At 43.3% G+C, this 21,898-nt stretch overlaps 1 protein-coding gene and 1 long non-coding RNA gene across 8 annotated transcripts in view; one reads left to right on the forward strand and one right to left on the reverse strand.

The window, feature by feature from the left end:
* The window catches only part of apbb1 (amyloid beta (A4) precursor protein-binding, family B, member 1 (Fe65)), a 125,544-nt gene that overhangs the window by 85,004 nt on the left and 18,642 nt on the right, over positions 1-21,898 (forward strand). For all 7 annotated transcript variants that reach the window (XR_007262357.1, XR_007262358.1, XR_007262359.1 and 4 more), the window contains one exon: positions 3,304-3,387. Coding sequence is in view for 3 of the 7 variants with exons in the window: in XM_048598502.1 (XP_048454459.1) it covers positions 3,304-3,387 (84 nt within the window). In the remaining 4 variants the exon portion in view is untranslated. The remainder of the gene's footprint in view (positions 1-3,303; positions 3,388-21,898) is intronic.
* LOC125483404 overlaps positions 2,711-21,898 on the reverse strand; it is a 22,436-nt gene continuing 3,248 nt past the window's right edge. The window contains exons 2-4 of the long non-coding RNA XR_007262361.1: positions 14,975-15,067; positions 10,879-10,965; positions 2,711-3,381 (exon numbers count right to left, since the gene is read on the reverse strand). This is a non-coding gene — a long non-coding RNA (uncharacterized LOC125483404). The remainder of the gene's footprint in view (positions 3,382-10,878; positions 10,966-14,974; positions 15,068-21,898) is intronic.

Below are 21,898 nucleotides of genomic sequence, written 5' to 3' on the forward strand. Positions count from 1 at the left end.
CTGAATCAAGGAAATTTTGGGAAATTAACACCAACGCATCTACTAGCTCATTAACGACCTGTTTATGACCCTAGGATGAAGTCTATCTAAATGTGGATACTTGTCCATCAATTTGCTCCATACTGCTTCCCCTGTGATAATTTCCCTCAGTTCCTGTCTCCTTTCAACCTCTCGATTTACACGTATTACTGGAATGTTTCTAATATTGTCTGTCCTGATGACAGAAGCAAAGTATTTGTTCATTTCATCTGTCATTTCCCTATTATCTAGTATTGACATACCATTTTCTATTCTCTAGAGAATCAACACTCACTTTATTTATCCTTTTCTATTTTAAATACCTGTTGCTACTGTTTCTACATTCCTAGCTATCTTCCCCTCATACTCTGATTTTTTTTTACTTCTTGTTTATCTTTTTAGTTATTCTCTTCCATTCTTTATATTCTAACCCATCATCTGACCTGCCACTCATCTCTGTGCAGCTTTTTACTTCTTTCTTAAGTTTGATCCTTTCCCTAACTCCATTAGTTAATGGAAAATGGGGGGATCCTCTCTTTTGAATTTTTCTTTTGTGGTGAGCTAGGACCTCAAGAATTTATTTATTCTGAGTATCCCAACGTATCCCTTTAAGTATCTAACACAGTGTCTCTATTGATCTATTCCTTAGCCTAGAATGCCAGTTCACTTCAGCTAGCTCAGCTTTCATGCCCTCATCATGCCCTCGCTTAGGTTTAAAACACTAGTCTTAAACCTAATCCTATCCCTTTCAAACAGGATGTAAGATTCAGTCATACTGTGGGCTCTAGAACATTGCGGTGCCTTCATTCTGAAGCTGCAAATTAATCCTGTCACATTACACAATACCAAGTCTAACATAACCTGCTGTCTGGTTGGTTCCACCATGTGCTGCTCTGAGAAACTATCTCTCAGTCATTCTTTGGAACTCCTCATTCAGTCAACTACTGCCAATCTGGTTTTCTCAGTTCATTTGTAGATTAAAATTGTCCATAATTAATGCCATCCCTTTATGGCAGTTTTACATCCTGTCATGTATAGATGGTTATCACCAAACAGAAGCACTTGTCACTGGGATTTTTGCAAACGCACCTTCCTTAGAAAACTCAGTGTCAATGATTCTTTGTGACGCTGTTCAAGAGGACGACCATATTTAACACTGGATTCACAGTAAGGACATTCCAGGGGTATGCGAGCTAAACTGAGAATTTCCTTTCCTTCAGTAGAAACTACTCCAAACAATATACAATAGATTAAAACAAAACAAAGAACTGCAGGTTCTGGAAATCTGAAACAAAAACCAAAATTGCTAGAGAAACTCAGCAGGTTCAGCAGCATCTGCGGAGAGAGCGCAAAGTCATCGTTTTCTGTCCACAGATGTTGAGTAACAGCAGGTCAGGCAGCATCAGAGGAGCAGGAAACTTGATGTTTTGGGTCGGGACCCTTCATCGGGACTTAGCAGGAAAGTCGACGTTTCAGTCCTGATGAAAGGCCCTGACCCAAAACGTCGACTTTCCTGCTCCTCTGATGCTGCTTGATCTCCTGTGTTCCTCCAGCTCCACACTGTGTTATCTCTGACTCTAGCATCTGTAGTTCTTACTATCTCCGAGACCTGCTGAATATCCATCAGACATGATGACAGTCATAAACCCAATGTTAAAGACAGCCGGATGCTTTCCTTAAAGTGAGTTCGGGCAATTATGATATAAGGATAGCAAGCAAAGCCAAACCAAATTCACTCACTCTCACTAGATTCACAGCACAATGAAATTAAAATCGTCAATGACCCCTAAAATTTCTCAAATGTTTCTAACTAGACTTTACAAATAACAGACCTTGGAAACTGAGTTTACAACTTCAACAAAAATTAGCAATTTATTATGAAGAATGTAACTTTAGCAGAACACAGGAAAACTACAAGGCAATCTAATTAATATGTGTCATCTTACCCAACCTTCCTTGATTATAAACCCCAATTTCTCACACCAACAGACAGACCCAGTTAAGAGATAAAAAAAGAAAATAAAAGAATCATAATTTGCCAGTTTGATAACTGTTTCAATAGTGAGTACCAGACCTTCATGAAATCCTTCATCCTGATGGGTTGTATGTAGGGCTGTATAATCCTGAAGTCACCAGTCCATGCAAGCAGCTTCCGCAGACTTCTGGAGGCTTTTACTTGATTCTTACAGAATGGGATTCTTTTGTCCGAGCTTTGAACAAATTGATAACTGGAGAATAATGAGAGAGAGACACAGAGAGCAAAACCAAAAAGCCGCCCAATCCGGAAACTTCCAAAACAAAACTGCCCCCTGCCCAAAGCCCAGTCAGAGCTGGTTTACTTTGTTTTTTTTTTCCCCCCTGTTCTTCAATATTCTTTGTGATTGGCTGGCCAGCACCGCTCCTCCTTTGACTGATCAGCTGCCAGACACTGAGCACATCAACATGCCGGTGCCAAAATATTTGCATTTCCCTCGAGCAATAATTAATCAGCAGTATCTTTCCAGGCCAGTTCCCAACCTCAAACATCTGTCTTTTTTTCTCTGAGATAGCAAGAACTGCAGATGCTGGAGTCAGGGATAACACAGTGTGGAGCTGGAGGAGCACAGCAGGCCAGGCAGCACCAAACGAGCAGGAAAGTTGACGTTTCGGGTCGGGACCCTTCCTCCAGCTCCACACTTTGTTGTCTTTTGTTCTCTCTTGTTTTTCAAACAAGCTGCTGTTCAAAGTTCAACTCTTAACTGCGACTCTCAGTTCCAAACCAAAAAGGAGAAAAATAAAAGTAGTGATGGTCTCATGTGTTTTCCAAGAAATACCTTATTAATAAATGTTCCAAGTCTTTTCATGGATTTCTTTTAAGAAAGTAAGACAGTATAGGCATTTCCACTGTCGTACAAACTCAAGTTCACACAAATATTAAATACGAAGCCATCATAACATCAGTTCTGCCTTCGTACCCTCATTGTAACCTTATTAGGTAAAAAATACTCATCTTCATTCCATTTATTTGATGCTGTTTGATCAGTCATTATGCAGGAGCTGGAACAATGCTGATGTTTTCTGGCTTGGGTTAGTGCTGCCACTGATGAGACCCCAGAGGAAACAGTAAATTGCAAACACCATCTGAATGAAGATTAAATCTGGCGTTGCTACTACATGATTGTTGTCATTGATGAATTTCCTCAGCAGCTCTTCATGGGAGCATGACTGTATTTTGGTGACCATGACTTTGTGTTAAATTTGTACCATCTAAGACTTCCTTTCTGTCTTGTGTTCTCTTGTCTGCAGTGGAGTTTCCAGTGCCCAAGAGTGAGCTTGTTCAAAGATTCCAAGTGCTGTACTTGGGAAATATTCCAGTGACCAAGCCTGTAGGTAAGAAAGGAAACTCAGCTGAACAGCCCAGACATTAATGCTTGTTCCTAACCTTCATCTTTGGCAATTATTGGTAATGGCAATGACTGGAGATGAGGAATAGGGTCTGCTTCTCGCTCCAGCCCTACTTAATCCTCCACATCTGTCGTTCTTAATGAGAGACTATAACAAATCCACTGTTCCACTTTGTAACCATCTTCTTCCTCCTGTCATCAACATTTCTCTATTTTACTGTTAATTCTGTCTTGGTTGAGTGACTTTTTAATCATTTTCTTTTCCCAGCCTGGTCTCCACTCTTTGTACGACTATGTATGTGCATGGGTTACCTGGATGTTTTATTTGAGGGCTCAGTTACAATTCTGATTTGGTCAGTGTTCAGGGACAGGAGTTTGCGATGACCTGTAAAGTAGGGAAGGGGTCCCAGTGGACGGGAGCTTAGGAACCTCAACCTTTGTCATTGTCCAACAGGTTTTGGGATCCAAAACAGAAATTGATGAAAATGGTCTGGCAGCACCTGTGGAAAGAAATCAGAGTTAATGTGTCAGAATCCTTTTTCAGAATCTTTTCAGGATCCTTCAGCTTGTCTAGTTGAGAGTAAGGACTGCGGGTGCACAAGGTAACTTTGCTGGGGAGTGGGAATCCATTCAAGAATGTGCAGCAAAGAGAAATGTAGTGATTGTTGGGGACCGTGTGGTGATAGAGATTGAACCCAATCTATGCAGTAAAGAATGAGAGTCCAGGTGACTGTGTTATCTTCCCAGTGCCAGGATTCAGGAAATGTTCAGAGCTGGAGAGCAATCTCCAGTGGAAGGGGGCGGATCTCCTCACTCTGGTCCATAGGATAGAAGAGGACAAAGAAAGAAGTTCTGCATAGTGAGTAGGTAGAATTATGCACCGAATACAAAGCAGAGGCTCTAAGAGGCTCTCTGCCACGTGAAAACTGATATACGCAAGTAAGCTTAAAGAGAATGAATGTCTTGCTCAAAGTCTGGTGTAGTAGAAGTTGGCTTGGTTTATGGGGCATCAGCATTAATGCCATAGAGAGCTGGGGTTGTCTTGTTGGAGCAGTCTGCACCTGACCCATGCCAGGAGCAGTGTTCTCGTGAGCCATGTAACTAGGGAAATAGAGTTTTAAACTGAAATCATAGGGTAAGGGATCAAATTTGGGACAATGTGGTAAATCAAAGATTAGAGACACGGCAAGAGAAAAATACTTATACAGTAAATGATAAACTGACAGTGGTGACAGAACAGAGAGAAAGTTCCAATGTAGTAGTAAGGTCAGAGATAACAAAACTGAAGGCTTGACAACTGAGTGCATTTGAAATTTATCTATATCTGCAGCATTTGAAACAAACAGATGAACAGAGTGCAACAGAACTAAAGAAATGCAATCTGATAATTGTGATTGAAGGATGACGAGGATTGAGATCTGAATATTAAAGCACTGGTAAAGGATTGAGCAGTGATTCTGTTAGTCAAAGATGGTATTAGCACAATAGAGAGGACAGAGTGAGAGTGAAGATGGTGTGCTGATGTCTGAAAACTATTGGAACAGTGTAAATCACCTGAGATGCTATCCTAAAGGCAGGAATACTAGATAATGTGATGAACCTGGCCTGTAGTGACAGGGCAGGGGAGTTTCAGGAAATTTAGTAGCAAGATCCAGAATGGCAAAAGTGTTTGAGGGTGTAAGTGTTTCTACTTGCAGAAAATTAAGGATTTGTACGAGGAGCATGGAGAACAAGGAATTGTCTGGGAATCATAGAGTCCTACAGCATGGAGACAGGCCCTTCGGCCCAAACTGGTCCATGCCGTCCAAAATGTTCATCCACGCTAACCCCATTTCCCTGCACTTGGCCCATATCCTTTTAAATCTTTCCTATCCATGTATTCATCCAAATGCCTTTTTAATGTTGAAATTCGTACCTGCCTCAACCACTTCAGATGGCAGCTCATTCCATATTCATACCACCCTCTGTGTAAAAAAAGTTGCCCCTCAGGTTCCCATATATTCTTTCCCCTCTCACCCTAAACTGATGCCTATAGTCCTCGATTCCCCAAACCTGGGAAAAAGACTGAGTGCATTCATCCTATCCATCCCGCTCATGATCTTATACTTCTCTAAAAGATACCCTCTCAGCCTCCTATGTTCTAAAGAAAAAAGTTCAGAAATCACATGGCACCAGGTTATAGTCCAACAAGTTTATTTGTAAACACAAGCTTTTGGAGTGTAGCCCCTTCGTCAGGTGAAGTGCGGCCTCACCAATGTCCTGTACAACTACAACATAACTTCCCAACTCTGTACTCAGTGCCTGACTGACGAAGGCCAGTGTGCCAAACGCCTTGCTCACTGCCCTGCCTACCTGTGACTCCACTTTCAGAAAACTCTGCACCTGAACTGCAAGGTCCCTCTGTTCTACTACACTCCTTAAGGCCCTACCATTCACCATGAAACTCCTACCTTGATATGACTTTCCAAAATGCAACACCTCACACTTATCTATATTAAACTCCATTTGTCATTTCTCGGCTCACTTCCCCAGCTGATCAAGATCCTGCTGCAATTTCTGATAACCTTCCTGACTGTCCATGATACTGCCTATTTCAGTGTCATCCACAAACTTACTAATCATACCTTGTACATTCTCACACACATCAGTGATATAGATAACAAACAGCAACGGGCCCAGCACCGACCCCTGAGGCACCCCACAAGTCACAGGCCTCCAGTCCGACAAGCATCCTTCCACCGTTACCCTCTGCTTCCTACCATCAAGCCAATTGTGTATCCAATTTGCCTGATCTCCCTGGATTCCATGTGATCCAACCTTCCAGAGCAGCATACCATGTGGAACCTTATCAAAGGCCTTACTGAAATCTGTGTAGACTACATCTACCACCCTGCCCTCATCAACTTTCCTGGTCACTTCATCAAAGAACCCTAACAAATTTGTGAGGCATGATCTCCCACGCACAAAACCACACTGACTACTCCTAAACAAACCTTGTCTTTCTAAATGCATGTATATCTTATCCCTCAGAATCTTCTCAAGTAACTTACCTACCATAGACATTAAGCTTACTGGCCTATAATTTCCAGGTTTCTCTTTGCAGCCCTTCTTGAACAAGGGCACAACATTCGCTACCCTCCAGTCTTCCCGAACCTGACCCGTGGCTAGCGATGATGCAAATATATCAGCCAGGGCCCCCACAATTTCTTCTCTAGCCTCTTGTAGGGTTCTTGCATATATCTGGTCAGGATCAGGAGGTTTATCCACCTTCATACATCCTAATACTTCCAGCACCACTTCTACTGTGATATGGGCTGTCCCCAAGATGTGGCCACTAACTTCCCCAAGTCCCCGAGCCTTCATGCCTTTCTCCACGGTAAACACAGAGGAGAAATATTCATTGAGGACCTCGCCCATCTCCTGTGGTTCCACACATACATGTCCACTTTGATCTTGAAGTGATCCTATTCTCTCTCTAGTTATTCCTTTTCCTTTAATATACTTAGAATCTCTTTGGTTTCACCCGAGCCTTCACAGCCACAGCTACCTTGTACCCCCTTTTCGTCGTCCTGATTTCCTTCTTCAGTAAAATCCTGTATACCTCCAGGGATTCCCTTGATCCCAGCTGCCTGTCCCTGAGCCATGTCTCCTTTTTTCTGGTCAACGCCATAAAGATCTCTTGTTATCCAGGGTTCCCTATTCCCGCCAACCTTGGCCTTCACCCTCATAGGAACATAAAAACATTGAACTCTAGCTATCACACTTTTAAAGGCCTCCCACTTGCCAAAGGTCCCTTTGCCTGCAAACAAATACTGGAATCAACCCCTGCAAGCTTCTATCTAATTCCATCAAAATCTGCCTTGCCCCAGTTTAGAACTTGAACCTGTGGACCAGTTTTGTCCTTCTCCATAACGATTTTAAAATTAATAGAACTGTGGTCACTGGTCCCAAAGTGCTCTCCCACTGTGACCTCAGTCACCTGTCCCGCCCTGTTTCCCAAGAGTAGGTCAAGTTTTGCCCCTTCCCGAGTAGAACCCTCTACATACTGCTTGAGGAAACTTTCTGGAACCCATTTAACAAATTCCACCCCATATAGGCCCTTAACATTGTGGAGGCCCCAGTCTATGTTAGGAAAATTAAAATCCCCCACTATGACAACTCTATTGCTCCTGCAAGTCTCTGCAATTTCCCTCATATTTGTTCCTCTAATTCCTGTTGACTATTTGGAGGCCTATAGTACAACCACAATAACGTCACCATCCCCTTATTTCTTAGTTCCACCCACAAAGCCTCACTGGATGATCCCTCAGTTATTTCATCTCTGACTACCTCTGTGATACTCCCCTTAATCAAAAATGTAACCCCCGTCCCCTCTTTCCTCCACCTCTGTCCCGCCTAAAGCACCTGTACTCTGGCACATTAAGCTGCCAGTCCTGTCCCTCCCTTAGCCATGTTTCTGTAATGCCTATAATATCCCAGCCCCACGTACCTATCCACATCCTGAGTTCATTGGCCTTACCTGTCAGCCACCTTGCATTGAAATACATGCAATTTAATCCAACAGGCATTCCTTGCTCCCTGTCCTATCCCAGCCTGACCTGTCTGTTCAACTTGCTATTTCTGATTACTGTATCTCCTTCCATCCTCACACTTGCCTCCCTGCTGTTGAGGAGCCCCCCCCCCACCAATCTAGTTTAAACCTTCCTTGCAGCACTAGCAGTAGCAAATCTGCCTTCCAGTTCAGGAGTAACCTGACTGTCTTGAACAGGTCACCTCTGCCCCAGAAAAGATCCCAATGATCCAGGAATCTGAATCCCTGCCCCCTGCACCAGTTCTTTAGCCACACATTCATCTACCATATCCTCCTGTTCTTACCCTCACTAGCACATGGCACTGGAAGTAATCGGTAGAATCGTTAGAGGTCCTGGTTTTTAACTTTTTTCCTAGCTGTCTATAATCACTCTGCAGGATCTCATCCCTATTCATGGCTATACATTTGTGCCAACATGCACAATAACTTCTGGCTGCTCTTCCCACCACCCCCCCCAACCACCACCACCACCACCACCACCCTCCCCCCCAACAGAACATTCTGCAGCTGCTCCAAGACATCCTGGACCCTGGCACCCGGGAAGCAACACACCATGCTGGGATATTGGTTGAACATTAAGATTAAAGTGTCACACTGTAGAATAGGTTTAGAAAAAAAAAATCAGAGTATCACCACCGCCAACCATTGAGCACCAAGTTGGAACAAGAATACACAGTTCATGTGTGGAATTAGTGCACACACAATGGGGCACATCGCCTCCTGTACTGGCCAGCTGTGGTTTGCAGTTATGGGTGGTGAAGGCCATGTTTCGCATTTCCAGGGGGCAGTGTCCACAGTTAGAGGGAGTGGGGGCAACGGTTAGAGGGGGTGGCAACCATGGTTACAGGGGGCAGTGCCCACTAATAGAAGGGGCCAATAGGTTGCTGAGGGCAGGGTCTGCAGTTAGAGAGGGTCACAGTTGTCCATGACTTGTCAGTTAGCCTCCTATCACAGGCCCTCTGTTCCTGCCTCATGTTCTGACATCTTCCCTTACAAGGCAGCTCATCATATGCCACTGGTATCTCGTAAAACTACTCACTAAGTCAGCCTCTCTGACTTGAAAATGCACACAAACATAGAGCAGTAGTAGCTCATTGAGCCTTCTCTGAGATTTAGTAACATCTTTGCTGATCTGATTGTGACATCAAATCCCACCTACCCCTGAGATCTTTTCACCCTCTTGCTTAGCCAGAATTTTCAACCATCTTCAGCTGCTTCACCTTCCCTCCATCATAAGATTAGAGATGGGGATGTTTGCTGATTATTGCATAATGTTCAGCTCCATTCATGACTCCTTAGATTCCATGTTTGAATGCATCAAGATCTGGACAATATCCAGTCTTGGGCTGATAAGTACCAAGTAACATTCGTACCACACAGATGTCAGGCTATGACCATCACCAATAAGAGACAATCTAACCACTGCCCCTGGACATTCAGTGGTGTTACCATCACTGAATCTCCCACTGTCAACAACTGGGGGTTATCATTCACCAGAAACTCAATTAGATTTGCCACATAAACACAGTGGCTGCAAGAGCAGGTCAGATGCTGGGAGCACTAAGTGAATAACTCACCACCTGACTCCCCAAAGACTTTCCACTATCTACAAGGCACAAATCAGGAGTGTGATACAATACTCCCCACTTGCCTGGATGGATGCAGCTCCAACAGTACTCAAGAAGCTTGACACAATCCAGGACAAAGCAGCCTGCTTAATTGGCACCGCATCCACAAACATCCACTCCCTCCACCACCGGCACTGTGCACTATCTACGGTGCACTGCAGAAATTCACCAAAGATCCTCAGACAGCACCTTCCAAACCCACGACCACTTTCATCTAGCAGGAGAAGGGCAGCAGATACATGGGAGCACCACCACCTTCAAGTTCCCCTCTGAACCACTCACCATCCTGACTTGGAAATATATCGCTGTTCCTTCACTGTCGCTGGGTCAAGATCCTGGAATTCCCTCCTTCATAGCATTGTTGGTGAATCCACAGCAGGAGGACTGCAGCAGTTCAAAAAGGCAGCTCACCACCACCTTCTCAAGGGCAACTAGGGATGGGCAAGAAATGCTGGCCAGCCAGCGACTCTCACATCCCACAGATGAATTTTTAAAAATCTACTTCTGTCTTCAAGATATTCAAGGACTGTGCTTCGACTCCCTTTACAGAAACATCTCTGTCCAGAATGACCGAGCTGTTTTTCAGTCAGTGAGCCCTGGGTCAAGATTCTCCCACAAGAAGAAATATCTTTTTCACATTCCCTGCCCTGTCAGGGCTTCATATGATCTTTTATGTTTCAATCAAGTCACCTCTTATTCTTCTGAGCTCCAGTGGATACAAGCCAAGCTTGTCCAAATTTTCCTCATCGGACAACTCTCCAATTTCATATGTGAGTCTAGTAAACCTTTTCTGAATGGCTCCCTCACCCCCTTCCTCTCAGCTCCTTGCGAAATGCAGTAGCCAATTTGCTCACGGCAGGTTATACAAGCCAAAGGCTAATTGTTGACATTTTAGTAGATATTTATTTTTAGTTTGTTTTTCCCTCCTCCTCTTCCCTACAGCAGGAGAGACTGACATGTCTATACTAACACTGCTGTTATCTGTCTTCTCATCCAGCCATGACCTCTAACCTATCAGCTCAGTAACATTTTAAAACAAACAGTTTTTTTTAAATAAACTCTCAAGGTTTCACAAATGAGCCTTCCTCTTATCAGACACTAGGCACCTCTGGAGAGCAGGGATACTGGGAGCCAATCGTGGGTCAGGGATGCAGAGATCAGGTAGGGAGCTAAATTGCTGCTAGGCACCAGGAGCTTGAGTTTTTAAGAAGTTCTCTACATACGTTTGTTGATGATTGTAGCTAATGGAGAAACACACCATGTATAGCAGTCTGCATGTTCTCCTAGATCCCCACTTCCTCCAGGGATTCGGGATGGGTAGCAGATGTCACCCGAGCCAGTGATGCTGAAAGAATTTTGAAAACATGTTAAACATGGAACAAGAATGAGTCTTCCTCTCAGCTGCTGAAACTGTCATTATTGGAGCTAATTCCTGAATGCATAGATAACTTTTCATTCTATTTCTTCACGATAAACCACCTTCTGAAACCTCTCCCCCATCCCCTTGCCCTCATCCTCACCCTCAGCTCCAACAGATATGAGGGTCTCGTGGAACTTGTTTGTCACTGAGATTGAGACTATCCAATCAACTTCCTCTGCTACTTCTAACCTTTCACTAACCTGTTTGGGAGACCTAGTGGTAGTATCACTGATCTAGTAATCCAGAGAATCAGATAATGTTCAGGGGACTTTGTTTTGAATCCCATCACGGCAGATGGTGGAACTGGAATTAAATTTTAAAAACAATAATCTGGAATTAAAGTTGAACGATGACAAGGTAATCATTGTTGGTTGCTGGAATATTCATCTGATTCACTAATGCCCCTTTAGGGAAGGAAACTGGCATCGTTACTTGGTCTGCCCTACATGTGAATCCAAACCAACAGCAATGTGCTTGACTATAAACTGCCCTTGCTATCCCTGCCTTACCTCTGTAGTCCTTCAAATTTTTGGTCTTTGGGTAATGACCTTGTTTATCAAAGCTGGGAAGGGATGTGTGTTGCAGAGAGAGAATTAACAGAAAGATTCTTGGCAGTGTGGAGGAGCAGAGGGATCTTGGGGTTCATGTTCACAGTTCCCAGAAAGCTGCCACCCAGGTGGATAGAGTTGTTAAGAAGGCATATGGTATGTTAGCTTTCATTAATAGAGGGATTGAGTTCAAGAGCCGTGAAGTTATGCTCCAGCTATACAAAAGCCTGGTTCGGCCACATCTGGAGTATTGTGTCCAGTTCTGGTCACCTCATTACAGGAAGATGTGGAAGCATCAGAAAAGGTGCAGAGGAGATTTACCAGGATGTTGCCTGGAATGGAGGGAAGGTCTTACGAGGAAAGGTTGAGAGAGCTAGGGCTTTTCTCTTTAGAATGACGAAGGATGAGAGGTGACTTGATAGAGGTGTACAAAATGATCAGAGGTATAGGTAGAGTAGACAGCCAGAGACTTTTTCCTAGGGTGGAGGTAGCTTTTACGAGGGGACATAGTTTTAAAGTGAAAGGAGGTAGATATCGGGGAGACGTCAGAGGTAGGTTCTTTACTCAGAGAGTGGTAGGGGCGTGGAATGCATTGCCGGAGAGGATAGTGGAGTCGGCCTCATTAGGAGCATTTAAGCGGCTATTAGATAGGCATATGGATGATAGTATAAGGCAGCGGTGGAGGTTAGATAGACCTTAGGTTTAGGGTAAAAGTTCGGCACAACATCGTGGGCCGAAGGGCCTGTACTGTGCTGTACTGTTCTATGTTCTATGTTCTTACTTACCACAGTATTGCTCCACAGCATCTTTTAAGGTCAGATCCTGCAGATATATGTGACAATTGACACAGAAATTCACAACTAGTAATGTGAACTCAAATACCTGACCTGCATTCTTGACCAAGGAATAGTGCTGCCCTACCAAAATACAGCACTTCTCAATACAGGCCTCTGACAGTGCCCGCTCCCTCAGCGCTGACCCTCTGACCGTGCGGCGCTCCCTCAGCGCTGACCCTCTGACAGTGCCCGCTCCCTCAGCGCTGACCCTCTGACAGTGCGAGCTGCACTTATTATTGATTCTCTGAAGTAAGATTTGAAACATTGTGAAGTAAAAAATAAAAGAATCGCAGATGCTGGAAATCAGAAAAAAAACTCAGAAAATGCAGAGAAAAACCTGATGGCACCATTTGTGGAGAGAAAGCAGAGTAAATGTTCCAGGCCCAGACAGTAACGCTGCAAAAATACAGCATTGAACCCTCACCCACCACCACTACTGTGTGTTTGTTTATGGAGTCCGTCCATTGCATAGAGCAGAGTGAGACACAGAGATGATGGTTTTTAGTTTCTGAAATATTTTTGTATGTGCTGCTGAAGTATTGGCACCTGTTTGTAAAGTGAATATTTGAGTGCAGGAGGTGGTAAAGTGCCCATCCGCTCCATCTGTTATCTCTCTGAATTCCTCTTCGATTCTCACACCATTCTGGGTTTCTTGTTCACTGATGTCAGTATTGCAGTCTTTTTTTCAAAAAGGAATCCAAATGAACCCTCAGAATAGCAGCAGATAAGTATATGGAATTATTCAGAGGCAGTCTCAGAGGGGTTGTGCTGAGATTGGCTAGGTTGTGGTGCTGGGATCGGCCAGAGTCATGCAGAGACTGGATTCTCATTCTACTTCCTCAAATACAAAAGTCAGCTGCAATCTGTCAACCCCAGAACAGTCCCCTGCTCGTGCTTGTGCTGTTTCTCCTCTCTCCACCCTTCTTCCTCCCCATACCCCCAGTTGCGGTAGTGATGTCAAGCCATTGGGAGGGATTTAACTTCACGGATGTCACTGGAGCCCAGCCTGAGACAGACACCCCACCCCTCACCCCACCACCACCTTCCCCACTCCATGACCTCCTGCTGCCTATCCCTCCACTCAGAGGGTGGTGTGTATCTGGAATTCACTGCCTAAAAGGCTGGTAGAGACTGGAAGCATAGTCACATAAGAAGAATTTAGATGAGCACTTGAAAAGTACAGCATGCGAGGCTGTGGACCAAGTGCTGGAAAATGGAATGTGGATTGATAGAGCACAAACATGATGGGCCAGAAAGCTTTAGTCGTGCAGTAAACTCTCTGGCTTCTGTGGCCCCTGTCCCCTACACATGGATTCTACGCCTCCCCCAAGCTGTGAGTTGTTCCATAAATGGAACCCCCCACTACTCTGCAGATCCATAATCCACTACTCTGCTATCCATAATCCATAGACCTTCTGAAATGTTTCAAACTCCTGTCCATCTATATTTTTACCTGCAATGAACAGCCCCAGGAGTGCAAAGCCAGAGTGTATTGAAATGAGGATTAACCTTTCCACCGAAAGAGATGAACAGGCCAGCACAAATCTGAATGATTGCTGCAGAAAACTGTCCTGGGAACAATGTAGCCTAGATTTCTTTATTTATCATCCTGACATTGTGTGAACAGTGATGTAATAGTGATGATAATATGACTGAGACAGAGAAATGTGAACCAGTTACTAATATTCCAGATTTATGTAAGATTGGCTTAATGGGATGAGATAAGGACTGTCTGTTAATGGATAAAATGACAGAAGATGATCTGTGGGAGGTACCCAAAAAGAAACAAATTTAAAATGATTCAGAACCAGCTTAAATGCTAAAATCCATTTACCAAAAACCAAAGCCAGAGACAACTAAAGAATGAAAAGGAAATGCAGACAAATACAAAAGCTAATGGAAATCCTGGTGAATGAAAATGATGCAAAGAACCACAAAGGATGACAATTGGCAAAAATTACACAAGGGATCTTACAAAGGATATCAAAACCAGCAGAACAGTTTTACAGTTATTTCTGGAAAATAAGTAGGAACATTTCTACACACAGGGTGAGAAACATGAACTTCAGGGGAAAATAGATCAAGCCATGGCAAGCTAAAGATGTTAAGTATAGTATTAGATTAAAAGAAGAGGCTTAATGTCATGATGAATAGTAGGACACTTGAGGATTGGAAGTGTTTTTGAAACCAGCACAGGACTACTAAAAGGTAGTTGATAAGGAAAGAAATCGAATATGAGTAAACTAGACAGGAATAGAAAACAAACTGAGAGTCTTTGCAAGTATATAACTGTTCTCTTCCTTTTAAACTAAATGCTTGGGATAGAGATGAGAAAAACTATAATGAGGAATAGGAAAATGGCAGGGACATTTAACAAATACTTATTTTTTGATCTTCACAGTTTAAGATGCAATGAGCCATACTAGAAATGGAGGGTCCCCAAGGGCTAACAAAAGAGTGGAGCTTAAAACAATTAATATCAGCAAAGAAAAATACTGAAGCAATTTATAGGACTACAATTTGACATGTCCACAGCAGCTGATGGCTTACGCTCTTCGGTTATGAAAGGGGTAGCTGCGCAGTTAATGGATACACAGGTGATGATTTTCCAAAGTTTCTGTGATTTAGAATGGTCCCGGCAGTCTGGAAATTAACAAATGTATTGCAATTAATCAACAAAAACAGTGAGGGAGGAAACAAGGAACAAGTCAATTAACCTGATGCGAGTCATTGAGAAAATGTTGGAATCTATTATTAAGGATATGTTCACAAAAAACTTAGTAAATCATTCATCAATAATTTTATGAAAGGGAAGTATTGCCTAATAAACTTTAGTTTTTGCGGATGTTACGAACAGGATAGATAAAGCGAAACCAGTGGATGTAGTATAACTGGATCTTCAAAAGGTATTCAATAAAGTGCCATCTAAAAGGTGATAACACAAAATTAGGGCTTAGGAGTTGAGTCTTAGAATAGTTAAAGGAATGGTTAACAGAGCAGGAGGGGTAAGGGTAAGGGTAAGGGTAAATGAAGGTTTGTTGATTTGGTGAGGGGTGGAGTTAGCAATCACAGTTGCCTGATACAGGCAGTTAATATTTGTAGCACTTTTCTGACTGTTTATTAAGTTTATTAAGAAACAGTGGTTTAGATATGATGCATTTGTTAATTGGATGAAAAAAGGTGTGTGACCGTCACAATTGGAGATGGCTCATTGATACCTTAGGACAAACTGGCTGTTACATAGAATAGGTTGGTTTTGTTAAGATGATGGGGCAGCATCCTGCTCCCTGTCTGAAGAATGAGGAATCTCTTCCCTGGATCTTCCTCCTGCTCTTGAAATGAGCAAATGGAAAAGTACACAGGAACAGGCCCTTCGGCCCTCCAAGCCTGTGCCGACCATCATGCCCTAATTAATCTAAAAACAAACCTGCCATTTTTCGATCTGTATCTTCTGGTCTATCTTCACTCTGGAGAAGACAGCTTTCTCAGGGCCACAGGATTAGAGATTCCCCCGTGAGAACTCATCCTTACTGTTATTTTTCCAGGGGCAGGGTATTTTCTCTGTCAACCAAATGTCTGAACCCTTTTAGCCAATGGCCATGGGACAGCCATTGAAGACATCGAATGACTGCTGTCCCCTTGTCTACCTCCGTTTGAAAGTTAGTTTTCATTTCTTCTAAGAAGAAAACCTCCTTATTTTTGTAAACCACACACAAATAGAGTATGTTTGGCTCCAGTTAAACTGTTGACACTATTTCAGTATGCATTGTGACCTCTGTTTTTCTGGTAATTCTTCTTATTTCTTTTCCCATGCTAGAATTTTGGAAAGCTAATTACTGTTAAATGAAATCTCATGCAATTCAATATATAATGGGAAAATTCAGTTTTGAAGGGACCCCAATTTCTAACACATTTTCAATTTGGCAGGTGGTGACTAGTGAAGTGTCAAAGGATCATCGGGACCTCAGCTGTTTGCGATCTACACTAATGACTTAGAGAGAGACAGAGAGTACTGTGTAGGTAGGGGAGGCACTCTATGTATCTATAGAGGAAGTAGTTTGTGTAGTAGCATTGTCACTGGGCAAGTTATCCAGAAATACATTTATAGTTCTGTGAACACAATTTTGATTCCCACATGAAGGAGGGAATTTGAATTCAATAAAAGTAAATCTGGCTTTACATGTTTACTGATAGCCATGAAACCATTGTCGATTGTTGTAAAGCCTGCCTGATTCACCAGTTTTCTTCAGGGAAGGAAATCTGCCAACTGAGCATTGGCGATGGAGTGAGTTGGTTTATGGATCTAGTGCTAACCAAGCTGTTTGGTTTACTTTGATGGTTTCAAGCAAGATGTCAAGGGATGATGGTTAGATTCTTTCTTGTTGATGATGATCATTGTCTGGCACTTGTGTGACATGAATGTTACTTGCCGCTGATCAGCCCAAGCCTAGATATTGTCTTGTTGCATTTGGTCATGGACTGCTTCAGTATCTGAGGAGTCATGAATGCTGCTGAACGTTATGCAGTCATTGGTGAACATCCCCACTTCTTTTAGTCACACTCTGGTTCCAGATGATCTGCACTTAAAACTCCCTCACTGCTTGAGCAACCAACAGTATTTAGTGAGTGACAATCAGGCCAAATGTGGGAAGGAAAGCTCCCAGTGAAGACCATGTTCTAAGCTCTGCAATCCTGTCATGGTGGTGGACAATTAAAACAACTCATTAAAGGAAGAAGATCCACAAACATCCCCATCCTCAATGATGAGGGAGCCCAGCAAATGATAAGAGCACAAGAAATAGAAGCAGGAGTAGGCCATCTGGCCCCTCGAGCCTGCTCCATCATTCAATAAGATCATGGTGGATCTTTTTGTGGACTCAGCTCCACTTACCTCCCCACTCACCATAACCCTTAATTCGTTTATCTTCAAAAATCTATTTATCTTTGCCTTAAAAGCATACAATGAGGTAACCTCACTGGGCAGGGAATTCCACAGATTTGCGCCCTTTGGGTGAAGAGGTTCCTCCTCAACTCAGCTCCCCCTTATTTCGAGGCTATGCCTCCTAGTTCTTGTTTCACACCCCAGTGGAAACAACCTTCCTGCTTCTATCTTATCTATTCCCTGCATATTTTTATGTGTTTCTATAAGATCCCCCTTATTCTTCTAAATTCCAATTAACGATAGTCCCAGTCTACTCAATTTCTCCTCATAAGCCATCCCTCTGAACTCCAGAATCAACCTAGTGAACCTCTTCTGCACTCCCTCCAGTGCCAGTCCATCCTTTCTCAAGTGAGGAGACCAAAACTGTACACAGTACTCCAGGTGTGGCCTCACCAGCACCCTGTACAGCTGCAGCATAGCCTCCTTGTTTTTAAACTCCATCCCTCTGGCAATGTAGGACAAAATTCCATTTGCCTTCTTAAAGGCCTGCTGCACCTGCAAACCAACTTTTTGTGATTCATGCACAAGAACACCCAGGTCCCTCTGCACAGCAGCAGCATGCTGCAGTTTTTCTCCATTTAAATAATAATCCATTTGGCTGTTCTTCCTACCAAAATGGATGACCTCACATTTACCAACATTGTACTCCATCTGTCAGACCCTTACCCACTCACTTAACCTATCTGTATCCCTCTGCAGATTTTGCTCTACCATTCATCTTAGTGTCATCTGAGAACTTTGACACACTGCACTTGGTCCCCAACTATAAATCATCTGTGTAAGTTGCAAACAATTGTGGTCCCAATACTGATCCCTGAGGCACTAGCCACTGATAAACAACCAAAAAAACACCTATTTATCCCCACACTTTGCTTCCTGTTAGTTAACCAATCCTCTATCCGTGCTAATATATGACCATAACACTGTGCACCTTTATCTTATGCACCAGCCTTTTGTGCAGCACCTTGCCAAATGCCTTCTAGAAATGCAGACACACCACATCCACCGGTTCCCCATTGTCCACTGCGCTCGTAATGTCCTCAAAGAATTCCAGTAAATTAGTTAAACATGACCTGCCTTTCATCAACCCATGCTGTGTCTGCCCGATGGGACAATTTCTATCCAGATGTCTCGCTGTTTCTTCCTTGATTATAGATTCAAGCATTTTCCCCACTACAGAAGTTAAGCTAATGGCCTATAGTTACCCACCTTTTGACTACCTCCTGTTTTAAACAGTGGCGTCACATTTGCTGTTTTCCAATCTGACGGAACTGCCCCAGAGTCCAGCAAATTTTGGTAAATTGCCACGAGTGTGTCTGCTATTACTCCCACCATCTCTTTTAGTACCCTGGGCTGCAATCCATCAGGGCCAGGAGACTTGTCTACCTTTATCCCCATTAGCTTGCCCAACACAACCTCTTTAGTGATAATGATCATTTCTAGGTCCTCACCTGACATAGCCTCCTTGTCATCAATTATTGGCATGTTGTGTCTTCCACTGTAAAGACTGACACAAAATACCTATTCAACGCCTCAGCCATTTCCTCATCTCACATTATTAAATCCCCTTTCTTATCGTCTAGAGGACCAATGTTTACCTTAGCCACTTTTTTTCGTTTTATATATTTATGGAAACTTTTGCTATCTGTCTTTATATTCTGAGCTAGTTTACTCTCATAATCCGTCTTACTTTTCTTTGTAGCTTTTTTTTGTGGCTTTCTATTGACCTTTAAAGATTTTCCAATCCTCTAGGTTCCCACTAATGTTTGCCACTTCGTAACTACTAGCTTTCAATTTGGTACTCTCCTTTATTTCCTTATTTATCCATGGCTGATTGTCCCTTTTCCTACATTCTTTCCTTTTCACTGGTGTATACTTTTGCTGAGCACTGTGAAAAATCACTTTGAAAGTCCTCCACTGTTCCTCAGACGTCTCACCATATAGTCTTTGTTCCCAGTCTACCTTAACCAACTCCTCCCTCATCCCATTGTGGTCTCCTTTGTTTAAGCACAGGACACCTTCTCACCTTCCATCTGTATTTTAAATTCAACCTTACTGTGATCACAAACATAAACAGAAATTGCTGGAAAAGCTCAGCAGGTCTGGCAGCATCTGTGAAGAAAAAATCAGAGTTAACGTTTCAGGTCTGGTGGCCCTTCCTCAGAACCCAGTTTACAGCATCCGCATTTCTGAATTCGGATCTGGATTTCTGAAGAAGGGTCTAGGCCCGAAACGTCAGCGTTCCTGCTCCTCTGATGCTGCTTGGCCTGCTGTGTTCATCCAGCTCTACACCTTGTTATCTCTTATTACAGCATCCGCAGTTCTTTTGGTTTTTACTTACTGTGATCACTCCTTCCAAGAGGATCCCTAACTATGAGATCATCAATTCCTGTCTCATTACTCAGGACCGGATCTATGATAGCTTGCTCCCTCATCGGTTCCATTACATACTGTTCCGGACCTATCACAGATACTTTCTATTAAGTCCTCCTCAAAGCTGCCTCGACCGACTTAGTTTGACCACTATGTAGATTAAAATCCCAGTGATAATTGTCGTACCATTTTTTCATGCATCAGTTATTTATTTGGTTATTGCCTGCCTCTCCGTGATGTTATTATTTCGTGGCTTATAGATCATGCCTATCAGTGATACTTACCCCTTACTATTTGTAATTTCCACCAACATTGATTCAACCTTTTTCTCATCTCTCATTCCCACCCTCATGTCATCCTTAAATATCAGAGCTACACCACCTCCCTCTACATCCTGTCTGTCCTTCCGAATAGTCTGATACCTCTGGATATTTAACTCCCAGTCGTGACCACCCTGCAACCATGTCTCTGTAATGGCCATTAAATTATACCCATTCATGATGATTTGTGCTGTCACCTCGTTTATCAAATGCTTTGAGCATTCAGATAAAGTGCCCTTATGCTAGTTTTTATTCCTTTTTTGAATCCTAACACCTCCAACAGCAGAACTTTTGTTTTTAAAACTTGGCACTTTTTCTGTCATGACCTGGTTTCCACTCACTTTACTGCTACACTGCTCAGCTGCTTGTTGCTTTATATTTACTAACTTGATTCTCTTCTTCCTTAAGCCCTCACCCACTCTAGCTAACTCAGAGCCTCCCCTTAGGTTCCCATCCCTTTGCCAAACTAGTTTAAAGCTAGTTGATAAAGCTGAAGCATTCACAATAACCCTCAGCCAGAAGAGCCAAGTAGGTGATCCATTTCTCATTCCTGTGAAAGATACCAGTCTTCAGTCAATTCAGTTCACTTCACGGTATCATTACAGCACAGTACAGGCCCTTCGGCCCTGGATGAAGAAATGGTTGGAGACATTGCAACATTCCAACAATAGTACTGAAGACTTGTGCCCTAGAACTTGCCGCTCCCCTAGCCAAGCTCTTCCAGTACAGTTACAACACTGGCATCTACCCAACAATGTGGAAAATTGCCCAAATGTATCCTTTACAAAAAAGCAGAATAAATCCAAGGTGGCCGATTACTGCCCCATCAGTCTACTGTAAATCATCAGTAAAGTGATGGAAGGTGTCATTGACAGTGTTATCAAGCAGCCGCTGCTCAGTGATGCCCAATTTGGATTTCGCCAGGGCCACTCAGCTCCTGACCTCATTACAGCCTTGGTTCAAACATGGACAACAGAGCTGAATTCCAGAGGTGAGGTGAGAGTGACAGCCCTTCACATCGAAGCCAAATTTGACTGAATGTGTCATTAAGGGGCCCTAGCAAAACTGGAATCAATGGTAATTAATCATAAAACATTCCACTGGTCAGAGTCATACCTGGCACATAGGAAGATGGTTGTTGTTGTTGGGGATCAGTCATCTCAGCTCCAGGACATCTCTGCAGGAGTTCCCCAGGATAGTGTCCTAGGCCCAACCATCTTTAGCTGCTTCATCAATGACCTTCCCTCCATCATAAGGTCAGAAGTGGGGATGTTCGCCGATGATTGTACAGTGTTCAGCACCATTTGTGACTCTTCAGATATTCAAGCAGGCCATGTCAAATGCTGCCAGACCTCAACAACATTCAAGTTTGGGTTGACAAGTAGCAATTAACATTCAAGCCATGCAAGTGCCAGACAATCTAACCATTGTGCCTTGATGTTCAGTGACAAGTCCTCATTGATTTCTCACATTATTAACACCTTGGGGTTATCATCATTCAGAATCAGAATAGGACTAACCAAGATAGCGACAGGGTAAGTCATTCCATTTGGAGCTCCACTCTGTTTGCCAGTTCCCTTTCCTTTTCCAGTCTTTTTCCTTCCGTCTTCTCTCTCTTCTCTGTAGTAATTCAAAAACCCCTTGCCCCCTACCCTTTTAAACACCGACCGAAGGAGTCGAGAAGGAGTTGGGTCATGACTGGGAACTGCTTGGCGGGGGCTGAATGTGTGGCCTGTGTCCTGCAGCGATGGTGGATTGAGTGTGGGCCGGAGTAATGTCGCCGTTGAGAGCAGGACGGTGAGGGGGCAGCAGCTCGGTGAGAGCGGGGACGGTGAGGGG

The sequence above is a fragment of the Rhincodon typus genome, chromosome 6, assembly GCF_021869965.1.
Source record: "Rhincodon typus isolate 14 chromosome 6, sRhiTyp1.1, whole genome shotgun sequence".
Classification (NCBI taxonomy): Eukaryota; Metazoa; Chordata; class Chondrichthyes; order Orectolobiformes; family Rhincodontidae; genus Rhincodon; species Rhincodon typus.